Source organism: Schistocerca nitens, chromosome 9, assembly GCF_023898315.1.
Source record: "Schistocerca nitens isolate TAMUIC-IGC-003100 chromosome 9, iqSchNite1.1, whole genome shotgun sequence".
NCBI lineage: Eukaryota > Metazoa > Arthropoda > Insecta > Orthoptera > Acrididae > Schistocerca > Schistocerca nitens.
Window position 1 is genome coordinate 211,677,617 of NC_064622.1, and position 19,245 is coordinate 211,696,861.

Consider the following 19,245-nt stretch of genomic DNA (forward strand, 5'->3'; position numbering starts at 1 on the left):
GCAGCCTTTGCGAGGTTTTGCTGGCCCAGTCTTCCTACTGATGGACGATAATGATCGACACCGTAGAACAAGACCGGTTTATGCTTCCTTGGAAATGGATGATGTTGCACGCATGGCGTGGTCTGCTCGCTCTCCCGATAAAAATGTCGGAAACTAGGAAAAATATAAATCAATATTTATTTCAACTTAACTATGTACATACAACAGTCCTCGTAAACAATGGCTAACACGATCGGAAGGAAGGGTATCGATAGTAGATACGAGGTAGGAAACCTCGTCACGATGAAACAACAGAAGCAGCAAACGGGATACAAGGAATTTCACTGCATGGAGCAAAAAATAAGGCGTGACATTTGAATGTCAAATCGCAGAGAGCATCAGGAAAAAAAATCACAACTCGCGAGCAAGTTGTGATATTTAAATGAAACAAGGCTTTTCCATGCGGGGAATAGACAGCTTTCCAAATAAGCATATATCTAAAAATCGATTTTTGAGCCTGTTTGCTTTCTGTCACCTCTTTCCGTCACCTCTTTCGTAACTTTTCTTTTCAAGTGTTTGTGTTATCTATGTTACAAAGAACTTACGCAACAATCTGTACTATATTTACTGCGGACGTTCCGTCACCCTCACCGCGGGTACAGAAGGCGGCCTCGCCGGCTGGCTGCACGCTTCAAAAGCAGTTGTGTTAACGATTGGTCACCATGTAGGAAGCTCCTTTTCTACATTGTCAGTTTCAATGCATTGTTGATCTCCACCCGCCTCTTACTAAGCTGCAGTGTTGATTCCTATAATTGTTCACGTTTTGTTGCTGAAAAAAATCGTTATGTGATTGTCCCGTTTGGTGCAAAAACCTTACATATGTGGCCTGAAAGAGCGCCATGCAAGCGACGATGACGCTGAAGAAGAACTGCGTCATTGCGATGGGAGTCATTGTGTTCTGCAGTCGTACGACGAACCTGGAAGAACAACAACGAAGAAATTTTTATATATCCCGCTGACACAAAATATACAAAATGTACGAAGGATTACGAAACATCAAGAATGGGACAAATATAAAATTGAGCCTCTCAATTATGAAACCCGAACATTTAGCAAGTGAATTCAAGAAACTTACATTTTGTGTCTGTATGTTATTACAGCATGTTGTTAAGTTACAATTAAATTATGGTAGCAGAGGACTTACAACTTAATCCAAACACACTATAAAAATGTACTTACATAAGAATGTATTTATGTTTCGTATCGCCTCCTAAACCATGGTACCGTTTGCAACCACTCTTGGTACAGATATTACTTACTATCTGAAAAGAACTGCTGTCGAGGTAAGAAACACCTGCCTATCATAGGGGTGGGGATGGAGGTGGGAAAAAAGTGAAGCCTAAAACGGGCGAGTACCCAGTAAATTGGATGAATATCCAATTTAAGAATGAGGGCACATAGTGACTTGCAAGAAACTTTAGACGCAATTGCAAATCTTGGACGTTCATGACGTTGCTATTTAGCTCCCTCCACCATAAATCATCATCGTCAGATCCTTATGAAACTCCTTTTCGCTGACAAACTGCACAAAATAATGAAATGATAGATGTTTATCCCTTACTACACTTTTGCTGTCCACGCAGTAAATCTCCCGCATCAGACATGATGTCGTTTTTATTAGTTCTTCACTACTTACTGTATTCGCGACATGTTTTTCAGGCAGTATTCATACGTACGATTAAATGTACGTGCAAATTTATATCAGTTTACGAGACACAGTTCAGGAGGTATGATATTATATACACTTGGATGCCTGAAAACGAAACTACAGGAAGAAATTCGCTGGTGGTGCAGGTGAAATGAGTGTACAAATATCTGTGACATTCGTTAAATACGTTGTTGTTATGGTCTCCCATCCCTAGACAGGTTTACCGAGCGAGGTGGCGCAGTGTTTAGCACACTGGACTCGCATTCGGGAGGACGACGGTTCTGATTTAGGTTTTCCGTGATTTCTCTAAATCGCTCCAGGCAAATGCCGGGATGGTTCCTTTGAAAGGGCACGGCCGACTTCCTTCTCCGTTCTTCCCTAAATAACCGATGAGACCGATTACCTCGCAGTTTGGTCTCTTCCCCCAGAACCCTCCCCCCCCCCCCCCACAGATGGGTTTCATGCATCCGTCCATACCACTGTACACTGATGAGGTGATGAGGTAAAACAATATGTCCACTGTCCACCGCGAGGGTGAATGGCTCCAGGTAGTGTTTAGTGCTCGTGATGCAGTAAGGAAAGAATGTAAGCGGAAAAGACACCAGTGGGAAGTCATTATAGAGAAGATGCGGGCCGCAATTACGGTAATCCAATGATCTATACGGTTTTGACAAAAGGTACAATGTCGTGGCACTGTGGATGGAAACAAGAACCTTTGAAACGGCTTGTGAAATAACGAGTAAGCCGCATGGTACTGGGCGACCACGTCTCATCATAGAATGTAGAGGTCAGAGGATCCCCCACTGTGTAATCGAGGATAGGTAGCGATCTGTGGCAGGTCTGATGACAGACTACAACGCTGGTACAGACACAATTGTGTCCGAGGACACCCTTCAAAGGCCACTGTTGAAAACGGAGCTCCACGTCACACGACCCCTACCTGTTCCTGTGTTGACCCAACGACATCGTCAGTTAACGTTGCAGTGGGTATAGCATCACTGAGTTTTCACTTCGGATCGATAGAAACGTGTCGCCTGTCAAATGTATCGCATTTCGAGCTACACCAGGTCGATGATTGAATCCTTACACGCCGTCATACAGGCGAATGGCTGCAGGGAACACCCACCGCGCCAAAGATGCAGGCCAGTAAGGACAGAATTATACTAGGGTACATTGAGTTGGGCTTCCATGGGATCCATGGTGGAAACTAAAGGCATCGTGACATCAGTGAATTACGTGAATATTATTATGGACCTCCTTCATCGCTTAATGCCTGGTCTCCCCGTATGGCAATGACATCCTCCAGCACGATAACTGTCCTTGTTGTAAAGTCAGAACCGTACTACACTGGTTTGAGGGACATTGTGGTTAGGTCACATTGATGTCTTGGCCAGCAAATGCGCCTGACCTGTACCAACTTAACGCACATCGGGCGCCAGCTTCATGCCCGAAACCACAGTCCCGTTATTAGCAGGAATTGCTTGAGCTGTGCGTAGACATATGACGCCCCATACTTCCGCAATTCAGTCAAGGACTTTTAGAATCCATTTCACGTATAATCTCCGTTGTACTCCGTCCGAGAAGTGAAACAACACGCGACCACAGAGGCGGTCATAATGTTTTGGCTCGTCGGTCTGTACTGTGCAAGCATTTTCATCTCCGAATAACTATTGCTATCTACATCCTTCTGCGTCTATTTATTATATTCATCTCTTGGTGTCCCTCCACCTTTTGTACACCCCACACTTCTATCCAATATTAAATTGGCGATCCCTTGATCTCTCAGAATGAGACCTATCAACCGATCCCTTCTTTTAGTCAAGCTGCGTCACAAATTTCTTGTCTCCTCAATTCTATTAGTACCACCTCATTAGTTACGCTTTCTACCCATCTAATCTTCAGCATTTTTCTGAAGCACCACGTTTCAAAAGGCTATATCCTCATTTTGCCTAATCTGCACTGCCCATGTTTCACTTCCATACATGGGTACACTCCAGAGCAAAATCTTCATAAAAACTTCCTAACATTTAAATCTACATTCGATGTTAATAAATTTCTCGTCTGCCGAAAACCTTTTCTCGCAACTGCCAATCTACATTTCACTAATTATGTGTTAAATATGTGTGACATTCGCTCATGTCAACAAAGATGTTGGCAAATCCCTGGATAGATTTCACACAAACTTGGTACACATATTATTCACTACCTGGAAATAAATACTGTCGGCTTTATAACCAGCCACATTCTTTTGGTGTGATATGATAAAGATGAAGGGGGAGGAGTAAGAGATGTACAGACAGAGAACTCAAGGAGGACATAGACACGAATATGAGGGTGGAGGAGATGGACAGAGAGAGGGGAAAGGAGGACATGCAGATATGGAGGAAGAGGAGACTGACCGAGAAGGAGGGGGGAAACGAACAGAGAAAAGGAGGAGACTGACAGGGAGATGGGGAAGGTGATGACCAGAGGAAGAAAAGATAAGGAGATAAGCAGAGAGAGGGAGGTGGAACAGGAGGATTGAGAGAGTGTGGAGCACCAGATGTACTGAGAGAGGGTGGAAGGAAAGACGTACAGAGGGATGAGGAGATGGAAATGGACAGAGAAAGGTAAGAGGAACTGGACAGAGAGAGAGTGGAAGGAGCGGACAAAGGGGGAGGAAGAGATGGATGGTGGTATTGGAGGAGGAGATGGACAGAGAGGGGGATGAGATAAATGGAGTGAGGAGGAGATAAGGGGGGTGATGGGTGATGAGGAGGTGGACAGAAACGGGGTGCGGGGGTGGGGAAGTAGCAGGTGGCGGAGTAGCAGATGGGCAGAGATAGGGGCAGGAGGACATAGAAAGAGGGGGTGGAGGAGGTGGACAGGGAGGAGGGCAGAGGAAATGACAGAGAGACGTGGAAAAACGAGATGGACTAATAAAACATAATTGAAATGGTTCAAATGGCTCTGAGCACTATGGTCACCAGTCCCCTAGAACTTAGAACAACTTAAACCTAACTAACCTAAGGACATCACACACATCCATGCCCGAGGCAGGATCCGAACCTGCGACCGTAGCGGTCGCGCGGTTCCACACTGAAGCGCCTAGAACCGCTCGGCCACACCGGCCGGCATATTTGAAATAAATAAATACCAGGGCAATGCGGGATACAACGTGGAGTACTACGAAAGGATACAAAATAAAACAATATTTTATGTCATTGTCGATGATACTACATGCCCTTCTGTTTACATATTGTATCATACTCATAGAAGCACGAATACGTGGAATACGTCAAAAATACATATCCCACGTATCAGCGATTTTCCACATTTTCCATATGCAGAATTCTGTTCTAGCATCTGGCAGAAGATTAGCCTATGTCTACGAAACACGCAGCACTGATTGTGACTTTTCTGTGTCACCTCATCCTATTGAATCCCAGTCCAACTTACTGTGGCTCTCTTTGAGCTTAACTTTGGGTCCTCATGTAGGAATTGGCAGGCGTGAGGGAGAAGGAGGGATGATTAGTTTGATGTCCCGTCGACAACAAGGTAATTAGTGACCTAGCACAAGCTTCGATTACGAAGGGATGGTGAGGAAAACATGCCGTGCCGTTATCAAAGGAACCCTCCCGGAACATGGCTCGAGTGATTTAGGAAAATCAAGAAAAAGTTAAATCTGGATGGCGAGACGGGATTCGAACCATTAACTTCTCGAATCAGAAGCCAGTGGTCTGATTATTGCGCCACTGCACTTTCTTGCATGTGTCGGTCGTTGTCAACCAAATAGTGTTTGTAGTTTGAGTGGTGCCACCGTTAAAGTCATAATACACCATTCTCCAGGAACACTCTTAGGTCGTTTTCGTTTAGTGTTGTCTGCCTTTTCTTTAAGTTGTGTTTGAGTATTATGAGGTTTCAGCCCACACGAAAGTATGTAATTAATAAATCCGCAGGGCAGTTCTTAAAAAGATAACTGTGCCTCTATTGTAGGTATAACTAAAATTTTATACTACTGCGGTGACATTGTTTGCTCGATCAACTGCCATTAAACAGTAAACACAAATATTTTAATTAAGACAATTAACATTAATCTTTCCTCCTCAGTCGCACATTTTTTAATTGCATTACTTGTTTCAAGCGCTCTGTATCATCTTCAGATCTAAGTAGTTGCATCGGCAACCCTACTTGACTCAGAACCTCATATCAGAGTACTCTGCTGTTATGGTTCTGAGCAGAAACAGTGGGTTGCTGAGGTAACTGCTTATATCTGAAGATGATTAAAAAAATGTGCAACTTAGCCAGAACAATAAATGAGAATTACATTATTGGAAATTTGTGCTAAGGGGTTTTTGGGACCAGACTGCTGAGGTAGTCGGTCCCTAAGACTATACATTACTTAATCTAACTTACACTAACTTACGCTATGGACAGTACGCTATGGACAGCTCAGACACCCATGACCGAGGGAGGAGTCGAGCCTCCGAGGGTGGGGGGGGGGGGGGCAGTCGCACGGACCTTGACAAGCGCCTGACACCGCGCGGCTACCCCGCGCCGCGATAATTATCTTAATTATGTAAACAGTTGCTGAATATCTCAAGACGATTATAGTGAAATATTTTAATTTTTCTGGCTTTGTCTAATGCGAGGTGTATTACAGCTGTCGCATTTGTGTAGCTGTGTTCCATTTAAAATTTTACGACATAGTTTTAAAACAAACATCAATTCTGTCAGGTAGCTACTGGTACAAAGAAATAGTACTGATGTAGTTGAGTTCTAACAACTGAATTGAACAAGTAGGTTATTCAGTTAAAATGACCTACAAATCACTGATCTGTGATCTCTGGATATCTATATTTGCCCCATCCGCACCTCCATCCCATAGGAAAGTACTTTATAAACACTGCCAAATATAAAATCCCTAAGGAGGTAACTGTGAGCTAAACTTGAAAAAACCCGTTTTCGAAAGAAGAACAAACACTGTTGGGTCACGCACCGTATGTATCACAGTACCGAAAAATATTCATAGACTGAATACTAGCTCACATGCCACCATCATGTTTATGAGTTATGCGGTACACCAAAACTCGTATATTTTCAAATTACCACGAAACGCCTTTCCGCCGAAAAACTTACAGTTATTGAAAGTAATGCTGCCAGATAACCACTGAGAGTGACATAGGTCCTAATTGCAACATAACCGAAACGACATTATCCCTATCACGTTTTGTGGATACTATTTCTGTCCTGTAGTGGATTTTTAAGAGCTATAGCAATTAACCATAAGATCTGGACCTATACAGTTACAATAAAACCAAATGCACAAAAAGGTGCGTGCTTTAGTTCTGTTTAATCTTCAAATACTAGTGTGTCATTAATTGTCAAAGTTTGAAGCGATTCTGCTACCATCACAGATTGCCTGGAATAGATTTTTGGAATATCTCTATAAGTGTTGCTGGCAATTTTATTCCTGTGTTGTTGATGGAATCAGAATTTACACAGTATGAAACATCCCTGAATAATGAACATTTTTCTACTCTTAATTACTAAAATTCGCGAATAGCCTCAAGAAGAAATTAGAGAAATACTTACTCAGTAGTGCGCGAAATTCTAATATTTACCACATGCCTTTTTAATTTTATGTGTAACTGGTCTTCTTTAATTAAACAGAAATAACTAGTTGTTTCAGTTAAAATGCTAACTACACGCGAATTATTCGACTATTGAGGAATGTGAGTAAACACTCTGAATTCCCTCTTTAGATCTATAGTTTGATACTCTGGAAGTACCGTGCATTATGTATTCAGAAAATAATAATTTAAAAATTTACGGTAATCTCCTGAATTCTACTTTTGGTCGGTCGATACTCATTAAGATGTCACTTCAATAAGCACTGTGTATGTCTAATAGTTGTGGCACAGTCATCGTATATATATATATATATATATATATATATATATATATATATATATATATATATATATATATATATATTCTTCAAATTGTAGCAACCATGACAGAACAATAAGAAAGAATTCCACTATCCCACGCCCCATTCAATAAAATTAATTTCCGTTCTGGTCGTAGAATTCTGGGGGATCACACGTTCCATATAGAGAAGCTTTTCAAAACCTCTACGAAAAAAAAAATTTCATAGGTACACTCAAACACTTTCCTGAAATGAGGGATGAAACAGCTAACAAGTACCCTGGACAGAATCAGCATCAAAATTACGGCATTGCAAGAAACCCTATATACACATGAAAATCAGTTCAATTCTGAGCATTGCAGGCTCTATGAAGCAAACCTGTAGTACATATCAACACAGGAGCGAAACAATGTGGCACAGGTTTTGCAGTTCAATCATTGACTTTACGTTACCATCACTTTACCTTCTGAAATACTCTCAGCACTGTCAATAAAATCAGAAAACAAGGCACACACACTGATTAATGTACGCACACCAACAAATGACTACAGCGAAAGAGACCCGCAGATGTTAGATTTCTGGGACAAGAATGTCTCTGAGCACTATGGGACTTAACATCTTATGTTATCAGTCCCCTAGAACTTAGAACTACTTAAACCTAACTAACCTAAGGATATCACACACATCCATGCCCGAGGCAGGATTCGAACCTGCGACCGTAGCAGTCCTGCGGTTCCGGACTGCAGCGCCTAGAACCGCACGGCCACCGCGGCCGGCTTCTGGGACAAGAGTAACCCAGAATGATTGGGCTGATCTCAAATATCTAGCACTCAAGAAGAAAATCATTGAAGCAATCCGTTGCGCTGATACCGCAAATTGGTGTAAATTCACAGAGAAACTGAATTCAACGATAAAATTACCGGTAGGTCAACTTGGGAGAAAACATAGCTGGTGGAACATCACGTGCGATCAAACTGTCGAATATAGGATGAACATATGGAATGATTTCAATAACAATAAAACAACAGGAAAGTGGGAGGTGTTCGTAGAGACACGCGGAAACTCCACTTATTCGAAGATAAAAACACAAATACGATAGTAAGTGGGTGATTGAAGTACACGGCAGGGCTACCCCCCACGGTGCCAAACTAGCGCTAGATAAACTGCAAAGGCGGACTCCAAATTTCGTATGAAAATCAACTGGAAAATCTCCACTGAAAAAGAGTATGGAAAACTCTCACATTTATCTCACTTCAGTAATTAGGAGAACCATCCAATCGATAGGACTGCAAAATATCTCTATCACAGAAAGAAAATTGAAACTGCAAAAAGACGTAGAAACAGACATGGAATCACTGGAACCAAGGAGAAATATCTCGTAATACTATGGCACTACAACACGGTTATTTTACCACATTTATGCAGCGGGATGACAGTAATTCATGACCGGCCGCTGTGGCCGAGCGGTTCTAAGCGCTTCAGTCCGGAACCGCGCTGTTACTACGGTCACAGGTTCGAATCCTGCCTCGGACGTGGATGTGTGTGATGTCCTTAGGTTAGTTAGGTTTAAGTAGTTCTAAGTCTAGGGGACTGATGACCTCAGATGTTAAGTAACATAGTGCTCAGAGCCATTTGAACCAAGTAATTCATGACGTAGGGAAACAAAAACAAAAGCTTCCTAGAAAAATCCGTGTTGCTGATCTCCAAAGTTGAACGTGTGGTCAGACGGCCTACAATGGAACTCTATGAACCCACAGACGTCACATATAAATTTAGGAAAAGACACATACAGCTCTATGGACACCTTTATAGGAGAGATAAAAAAGCCTCACAAAGGATATATTTAACATTGTTAATTCAAGAAAAGTAATACCAACTGGATAAAACTAACACAAGAATACCTGCAACTAATGGGAACAAGAGAAGGAAAAATTGGCAGAAAACAGTTCAGAAGTAAAATCAAACACAAGAAACTTGAATAAGTCTCAACGATAGAAGCTCCAAGAAAAAAAAAAAGGACAGATGAAAGGAAGACAAACAGAATGAATTAATAAAGAGGTTTCTATATACATGCGTGTGTGTGTGTGTGTGTGTGTGTGTGTGTGTGTGTGTGTGTGTGTGTGTGCCCAGGATCTTCGCCCAATCGACTTCAACAAAATTTGGTAATGAAACAGAAGAGGAGGCCTCACGAGTTTCACCACTGTAGGGTTTGTAGCCTCCAAGCTCCAACACCAAAGGAGATACAGACAAAAACGTGGTTTTTCATCACCTGGCGTACAAACTACTCTGCTTGACACGCATGTTGTGTGGGAACAGTATCATCCTGCCAAATGAAGCTGCTTTCCTGGGCAGCCTACAAATCGGAAAAGAAGCAGTTCTCCAGGGCCCAATATGTAGACTGCGTGTCGTGTTGTTGTAGTATCGGCATGTTGACGTACTTTGGATGAGGACCTGATTGTCAGAGGCAAATGAATTTCAAGGCCTTGATGTGTAGCCTGCACTACATAACAGATGAGCTTTTGGAACAGTATTGGACTGCTATTGAACTGTATTACAGGGGCTGCACTTGTTGACGAGCATGGTTGGGACCAGATTGACACGATAGTGGAGGGGATCGAGCGACAGGGAGGAGGAATTGGACAGACAGAGGGGTCCTAGGAGATGCATTAGGCACGAGGAAGTTATAGAGGGTAGTGGGAAATTTGTAGAGGGAGACAGAGAGAAATAAAGGCGGGGGGCGGGGGGGGGGGGCGGGAAGTGGTCAGAGGGCCAGACGGAGGAAGATATAGTCAAAGAGAGAAGATGGAGGAAATTGATGAAGAGAGGGGAGGAGAAGATGAAGAGACAGAGAGAGTGGGGAGTAGGAGATAGATAGAGGTAGGAGGACGAAGTGGACAAACATAGGAAGGAAGAGGTAGACAGAGAGAGAAGGAGGAGGAGAGGAGGAAGCGTGTTCAATATACACATTGAATACATATGTGGGAACAGTCATGGGAAAAAGGTTAGTCATCTTCTTAAACTAATAATTCTACTCTTCTACATCTCTTCAGCTTGATATACATATCTCAACTTGTTCTATAAGGTAACTTTAACGGAAGAAAATAGATTTTTGTACAAATTTCCGAATTGAAGTGGTGGCGCTCTTCCTGACTGTAACCATTTGGATTCTAAGTGGTTGAACAAAAATTTATCACCTTTGTTTGATTGATACGATGGGTCATACACTTCCTCATCACGAGACCTTATTGCCGATGACTTGGGATGACATCCAAACCTCAGCACATTGTTGGGTAGCGTCTTGTCTCTATTGCAGAGCACTGACTGTGGACATGAAGTTCAAGTGTCACTCTGCGCATACTTCGAGTAAGGTATTCTATGTGCCAACTCCAAGTCCCATCATCTTTCTTTTATTACCATTATCACCCATAAGAACACAAAACACAGCACGCCATTGCTGAATCACTTATCGCAGTCATGCGTGCGATACTGTTACACGTCATCCACAAGTCCTAGTGAGGTAATGGCATAAGCACCTCCTCTAGGATCACTTAAGGGAAGAATGTGTGACACAATAAGGACGATGACTGAGTAGATGCCTCTCGTAAGCACTTATGTCTGAAGGTCATCTGAAACATCCCAGAGAATATCGCTGAACTTCGTTTTCCTTCGTCTAAGAGAGCTATTGAATTACTTTGACTAGAAGGTAACATTTGATAATTGATGCTTATTTCTCTACAAAATGATTAAAAACGTCCTGCTAGATTAAAACCTTGAACTAATGTTCGATCCGGGAACCTTGCCTTCAGCTAATGACTTTTTCTTTATTATATCCTGTCATCTAGAAGTGTCAGTTTCACAAGGTGCGCTGGAGATTGATTGTAAATGTACTAGAGACAACAGTGCCAACAGCCACCAGAAACTGTCGCAATTATAACATTTTACCACACTTTTTGATAAAAATATACTTTTAATTCAGTTAGATTACAATATTCTTTGGGCCGTATAGCCGTTTTCAGCTGTTTATAAGGTGCAACGCATTTTAAAAAGGCCCTGTTTTATGAGTGCTTGGGCTCTAACTCAGGCATGTAAATTTTGAATGGTTGTACTTCTCCCTGATGATTATAGAGTGCAACCGGTCGTCATTTACTACCACGCACGATGCTTCATCCGGGTAATTGGCAGAAATCTTCAGATGAACCATCGCAGATTGACATCGGCTGCCTACTTCGGAAATTTAATAGTGGGCTCTATTCTTTTTGCACATGCGTTATAATAGTAACTTCAAAACCAACCACACTGCCAAGTGGCGGCGCCTCGTGGGTGCAAATGCGAAACTCAGTTGTCTGCTGGGTTGCCGCTCGCGTTCGTTCTCGGAGTTCTCTGCCGTTTACGCTGAAAGCAAACCATGGAAATAATGGCTGTCCATGCGCTCTCAAATTGGTAGACGCTGTCCTGTTTAATAAAGTTTTTTACCATGCTCATCTCCATGGGCTCTTGAGTAAGGGAATGTCCAAAATGAATCAATAGTAGTCAGAACTGTTGCTTCATCGAATTCCATTCCATACAAAGTGAATATAGAAATTGCAGTAATTCCGCGACGGGTGAAGTCCGTTTTACATAACCCCTTCCACGAAGTATTACGTATGCTCCAGGCTTCCGCAATAATAATTCATCCTTTATCGAACCAAGAACGTCTGCAGTCTTATACGGTGGAGAGTAAACCACTTTAACCTAAAATTTCCTGAGGATCCGTATCTTCTAGAAGATGCTTACCTTGAACGTGAGAAAAGTTGTAAATGTCACCGGGGTGCTATTTTCTTTACACGATTCTTGATTTTTTTTCTTTGATTGATAGTACACCGCTGATCTTCAGGGCGAAATACCCATTCTTCCTGAAGGCTGCTGTTAGACTGGTGAGCTACTTAGGCAAACCCTTAAAATCGTAAAATATGTGATCCCCGTACGTAAGTATCTACAGTACACTCGTGGTTTGTGACGGTTGATAACAACTCGAAGACTGTGAATAGATTATGGTAACCAGAATAACGTAAAGAAATCCCAAAGTATATTACAGTATATATTGTACAGATTATATACAGTTTTAATAATTTAGACTCTGTGAAAGCTGCGAGCCAGAGATTGTATTTAACGGCCGCCGCAGCTGGGAAACAATGTTATAGAAGTTCTATGGCGGGCGACGAGGCTCTAATCCTTGAATGTTAACGAGATAAAAGGCTTTTTTCGAGGAGTTTCGGTTTGGAGAGAGGTTAGGGTAGGTGTCTGGTATTGTTACGAGACGCTATTAGAGCAGTTTTGTAATTGTGAACCTATTTTCCGAACTGTGGGCGAGAGTAAGTACTAAGGTTACAGTATTAGTAGGGAAAAGTATTTCTGATCTATGAGAGTGAAAGTCATATATATTAAATAGTACTTTCGACACATAATTATATATTTTCGATTCTGTGTTCAGTCGTACTACCGGCGGTTTGTGGATCGAAGGAATCAGTGGGAAGTCAACTCTTGGAATCAATTTGCGTTTCGAAACTAACCGTATTTCTAAAAACTTTCAAGATAATTTTAACGTACAATACTAGCTACGACCCATTATACGCTGTAAGTGTCACTCACGCACAACGTTCGGATTTTCTTCCGTCCACAAAATTGTTAAGAGTTTTCAAGAGTAAATAGTATGTAGCTAAAGAAGTGATCTTTAGTAGGAGATATTGTTACAGCTTCAGAGGAATCTACCTTCCGCCGATCGTATTCGTAGAGAGTACGTAAGTAATAATTACGAAAGTTAGCACAATTAAACACACTCAAGCCTTATTATTATGTTTTACTGCTGAACTACTTTCCATTACTTCGTCCAACACGATCGTGTGAAACCCAAGCCGCGCTATTCGTCCACGAGACTCAGAGGGCCATAGACACGGGTTCACAGGTAGATGCTGTGTTTCTTGACTTCCGCAAGGCGTTCGATACAGTTCCCCAGAGTCGTTTAATGAACAAAGTAAGAGCATATGGAATATCAGACCAGTTGTGTGATTGGATTGAAGAATTCCTAGATAACAGAACGCAGCATGTCATTCTCAATGGAGAGAAGTCTTCCGAAGTAAGAGTGATTTCAGGTGTGCCGCAGGGGGGTGTCGTAGGACCGTTGCTATTTACAATATACATATATGACCTTGTGGATGACATCGGAAGTTCACTGAGGCTTTTTGCGGATGATGATTAGGTATATCGAGAGGTTGGAACAATGGAAAATTGTACTGAAATGCAGGAGGATCTGCAGCGAATTGACGCATGGTGCAGGGAATGGCAATTGAATCTCAATGTAGACAAGTGTAATGTGCTGCGAATACATAGAAAGAAAGATCCTTTATCATTTAGCTACAATATAGCAGGTCAGCAACTGGGAGCAGTTAATTCCATAAATTATCTGGGAGTATGCATTAGGAGTGATTTAAAATGGAATGATCATATAAAGTTGATCCTCGGTAAAGCAGATGCCAGACTTAGATTCATTGGAAGAATCCTAAGGAAATGCAATCCAAAAAAAAAAAAAAGGAAGTAGGTTACGGTACACTTGTTCGCCCACTGCTTGAATACTGCTCAGCAGTGTGGGATCCGTACCAGATAGGGTTCATAGAAGAGATAGAGAAGATCCAACGGAGAGCAGCGCACTTCGTTACAGGATCATTTAATAATCGCGAAAGCGTTACGGAGATGATAGATAACTCCAGTGGAAGACTCTGCAGGAGAGATGCTCAGTAGCTCGGTACGAGCTTTTGTTGAAGTTTCGAGAACATACCTTCACCGAAGAGTCAAGCAGTATATTGCTCCCTCCTACGTATATCTCGCGAAGAGACCATGAGGATAAAATTAGTGAGATTAGAGCCCACACAGAGGCGTACCGACAGTCCTTCTTTCGGCGAACAATACGAGACTGGAATAGAAGGGAGAACCGATAGAGGTACTCAGGGTACCCTCCGCCACCCACCGTCAGGTGGCTTGCGGAGTATGGATGTAGATGTAGTTCTCCCTGATTTGTCTGTCCAGTGATTCTAAAATCCGAGAACCGCTGTATAATGGTGTTAAATCGCTTGAGAGCTGAGCACTATTGAAAATAAAGAAATGGTTACTTTAATTCATCTAATGGCTGCCACTGTGCCTGAATTTTTGTCACTCAGGAAGCAGCTATGATGTTTGGAGAGTATGAGATACTAGAGGACTTCAAAAAGTGAGTTACACATCATTATCGCAACCCGAGTAATTTTTATTGAATGCTGCACTACACCTCAAAGAGACATAGATACACGACATTCCTTTCGCGAACTACTATTTGGAAAATTCACAGAACCGGCACTTCAGCTGACTGCTGAATGATTCTAATGTGGCTACCACACATTTCGCGTAAGGAGCGCGAACACGAGATAAGAGAAATAAGAGATGTTAAGGAGGCATACAGACATTTTCGAATCGAACAGGAAAGGAAATGCCCAGTAGTTGTACAAATTACTCTCCGCCGTGCACCACACGATGGCTCTCTGAGTATTTAGTTAGTTCTAGGCTCTCTGTAAACAACGTTCGGAAATTACTAGCAAATATTCAATTATACGGCGATAGAAATCCGTGGTAATATTCGACGACCAGTGTGTGAACCTCCCCATTCTTGGACAGTCTGCGACTGCTATGAATCAGTTACTCGATTGCCTGGACATTGTCGTCTGCAGTCGATGTCGATGGCGTTTCCTTCCCGTGAGCATCCCACACGTCTGTTTGAAGCTGTTCGAACTGTTGGTACTACTTCACTACGGCTGCACAAGCGATACTGCTTTTGGTCCAGGTATTGGTATAATTTCAGGGTGAATTTGTGTGAAAACTAGGCGTTTTGATCCCCCGTACCTTCTTCCACGGACCGTATGGTGGCTTGTGGAGTACAAATGTAGGATTATTTCAACTTTGATCGTCATAGAACAAGACTGGCACATTGTCAGAAAGGCGTGCGTGTTCTGGGTTCCAGTTACCACACCATTTCAGTCACACACTGTGATACACCTGTTATCCGTACCGAAGTTGAAATGTGTCTGCAGGGAACCCAGAACACGCACGCCTTTCTAACAATGTGCCTATCTTGTTCTATGACGATCTTAGCGTTAGACGACGTATGTAATATAATTATTGATGTCCCCTCGTAACAAGTATCGTACCTGAAGCGATTGAGGGGTGGGAATAGTGACTCGCTAGGAGATATACGAGGGTGAGTTAATAAATAAGTCAAAGACTTGGACAGGATATCAGCGCCGCTTATACCAGCCTGTAATTTATTTATATTTTCGACGTGTTCCCCTTATAAGCTTAAACACTTACCCCATAGTTCGACACGGCGTTGAAAGCCTGGAGCATAGAATTCTTGTGACAGTGTTCGTACCTAACGGGTGACCTCTCGTTATACCCACAACAAGCTTGTATGGTTTCATAAATCGATGCATCCCACAAGACCAATGTGTCGTGGAGGTAGCGAAATATCCCTAGGCGGGGAAGTATCATGCAATCTCTGGATAATCAGAGCGGACGGAGCGCTCATTGTTTGAGACCCTATTTGTCCTTTACTGAATTCTTGTATCATACTGAACACAAATGTCAATTAAATACAGTTCTAACCGCATGCGGGACCAATTTCGCTACGCGTATGCTCTGCAGACAGCTCCTCAGCTCACGAAAATCGTGTTTCTCTAGTCGAGTGTCGTCATTTGGACTGACTGCAGTACATTAACCATTGGCCGCGGATTACTGTCTATCGGCTAGCTTCTACGCTACATGTAGTGCAACCTTCTTGATACATATGGGAGCGAAATTTTAAATGATATGCGGTATTATGGCGTTTACGACTTATTTATCGACATTTATTGACTCACAATCGTAATAAGAGTATTGTCTATTAAAGGCAACGTTTCGCTTTCCAACGCAATGGACAATCTTAAGCCACCGAGAACTTTCAAAGCCTTGGACCATCCACTAAAGAGTAAAAAATGTAAATGTCAGGTGATGAGGGCCTGCCGTCGGGTAGACCGTTCGCCGGGTGCAAGTCTTTCAATTTGACGCCACTTCGGCGCCTTGCTCGTCGACGGGTATGAAAATAATGACGATTAGGACAACAACAAAATACCCAGTCCCTGAGCGGAGAAAATCTCCTACCCAGCCGGGAATCGAACCCGGGTCCTTAGAATTGACATTCTATCGCGCTGACCAACTTTTTTTTCCGGCCGGAGTGGCCAAAAGGTTCTAGGCGCTTCAGTCTGGAACCGCGCGACCGATACGGTCGCAGGTTCGAATCCTGCCTCGGGCATGGGTGTGTGTGATGTTCTTAGTTTAGTTAGTTTTAAGTAGTTCTAAGTTCTAGGGAACTGATGACCTCAGATGTTAAGTCCCATAGTGCTCAGAGCCATTTGATTTTTGACTCATTTCTTTCGATGTAGTTCGTTGCGTTTTTATTATTACAGAGAGCACACAGCCCTCTGACCGAACACGCTGAGCTACTCGGCTGCCGGGGGCGAACCGGTAAAGAGTGAAAGGAACATACAATCGATAAAAATTTCTACTACAGTAGTTGGTACTGTTTATAATTATTCGACTTTCTTGTACGTATTGGAACGCTTAATTCATTAGAAACTGGATCCCCTCATAGTCAGAAAGAAAGTAAAGCGAAAGACAACTCATTGTTCATAGTGGATATATTTAACTACAACCCTTACGGCTGCATTTGGAATACTTTTAAGTGAGTGAACGTGAAAATGTATCTAAGTTTGTCTTTCTTATAATAGGCGGAGAGAGAAACACGAGCAAAAATCAATAGCATGAGGAGGGCGCAGAGACGTGTCATTGTGTGACAAACAATGAAATCTAGCTGCGGTACAACCGATAGAACACTTCACTAACAAAAAATAAAAATAAATGTAAAGTCAGGTACAATTTTTGAGAATAGATACTATGGAAGGGAAACTTGAAAGAAAGAGAACTTGTTAAAAAAATAAAACCTCCTTCTCGTGAACAAAACAGGCAACGTACCTAAGAATTTTCTGATGAGTTTTGATGCACTGGCACAAATGGCTGTACGGTTTCTGGCATCCTCTGAGTACCGTTTCCTCTAAACGGTCATCTCTCTCTACCTCCTGCTCATAAATCTCGTCTGCTTTCAGTTTTCCAATACGACACGACACGATCTTCAGCTGGGCAGCCACAAGTATCATTATCGCAGCGAACAGGCAGTCCATACTGAAGCTGATCTGGCTCAGGTACACGCCTGCCACGCACTGGACTGCGTACGAGAGCCCGTAGTAATTGCTATTGTTGTCCCAGTCGTGTTGCGCGAACGGCAGACGGCGTTCGCCGGGATGTGCGATGGCTGGAATGGGAAACCAAACGAATCCTTGCGAGAACATCATCAGCAACATGCCCACGGTGAGGCGCGCCGCTTGCTTCCGAGAGCCGCGTAGAATGCTGGCCAGCTCAGGGTCCTCGGAGCACACCTCCCTCTGCACCGTCAGCAGGTCGTCCAGACGCCGCGCCAGAGCGCTGTAGAGACCCCTGTCGCGCGTGTAGAAGGCCAGCTTGACCAGGCCGCTGGCGATGGTGAAAGTGTTGGCGAAGACCAGCGTCATTTCCTCCAGGTCCCCCCAGATGAAGTAGGCGGCCACCACCCCCTCCACGGTGTTCCACACGCCCAGGGCGAACCCGAATGCGGTGTACGCGTCGTACAACGGGCAGGTGCCCAGTGGCCACACCCCGAACAGCCACAGGTGGCGCACGTTGAGCTTGATGACTGAACGCCCGCTCTCCCTCCAGGACAGGCGGCGTTCCTCTCTGCCTTCTTCTCGCATCTCGCTCCGAACGCGGAAGGCGCCACCCACTCCAGTAGCGAATCACCTCCGTCTGTGTGGCAACAGTCCACGGCTGTCACTCTTATTCTTCTTACAAGGAGGGTGGGAGAAAGTTTTGATGAAATCCATCTGGGGCCTACCCCAATGTTATTATTGTTTCAAGTTACTTGTGTTGAAAACGACCCGTCGATACCACTGTCGGCGCAAATTACAGAGGTCGATCTGAGTGCTGAGATATTGAGTAACACTACAAGATTCTGTAGCTGATTTATTCAGGTTCTCCTTTTAGTCCCACCGGAGCCATGCAATATAAACAACGTAATACGTCGATGAAAACAAATAATGAAAGTCTCCATCATCCAGTTGCTGCATTAAACACACTTCTCAACTGAAATATATAAAAGTAATGTCTCACTCACACATGTAACTTTAGTTTTATCATTTGGTAGAAAGTAATGTTAATGACACATTAAAAATAAAGAAATTTTAAGTTAATTAGCTATGAAAATTTGTTGTTTTCGTCAAGAATATTTAAACTGAAATCAGACCTTTTTTATTAGGCTATAGACACTGTTTAGAACTGAATACCTGCTTTAAAGAAGGATGTGTTTCACAATTTCGTAATTTTTCAGTAAGTAGAAACAATTGTTGTTTTCCTTTGGTGCCATTACTTGTACGTTTTATTGTGTGTGATCAAAATATACAGTATGTATTACAGAGCAGCATCTTACGTTTACCATAATTTATAATATCTAGAAAGTTACCTT

At 42.8% G+C, this 19,245-nt stretch overlaps 1 protein-coding gene across 1 annotated transcript in view; it reads right to left on the bottom strand.

Annotated features, from left to right (window-relative positions):
- Positions 1-18,478, bottom strand: part of LOC126204125 (odorant receptor 43a-like) — a 52,464-nt gene extending 33,986 nt beyond the window's left edge. Inside the window, exons 1-2 of the mRNA XM_049938539.1 lie at positions 17,667-18,478; positions 857-956 (exon numbers count right to left, since the gene is read on the bottom strand). Coding sequence (XP_049794496.1) covers positions 857-956; positions 17,667-18,478 — 912 coding nt within the window. The remainder of the gene's footprint in view (positions 1-856; positions 957-17,666) is intronic.
- Between the last annotated feature and the right edge of the window lie 767 nt (positions 18,479-19,245).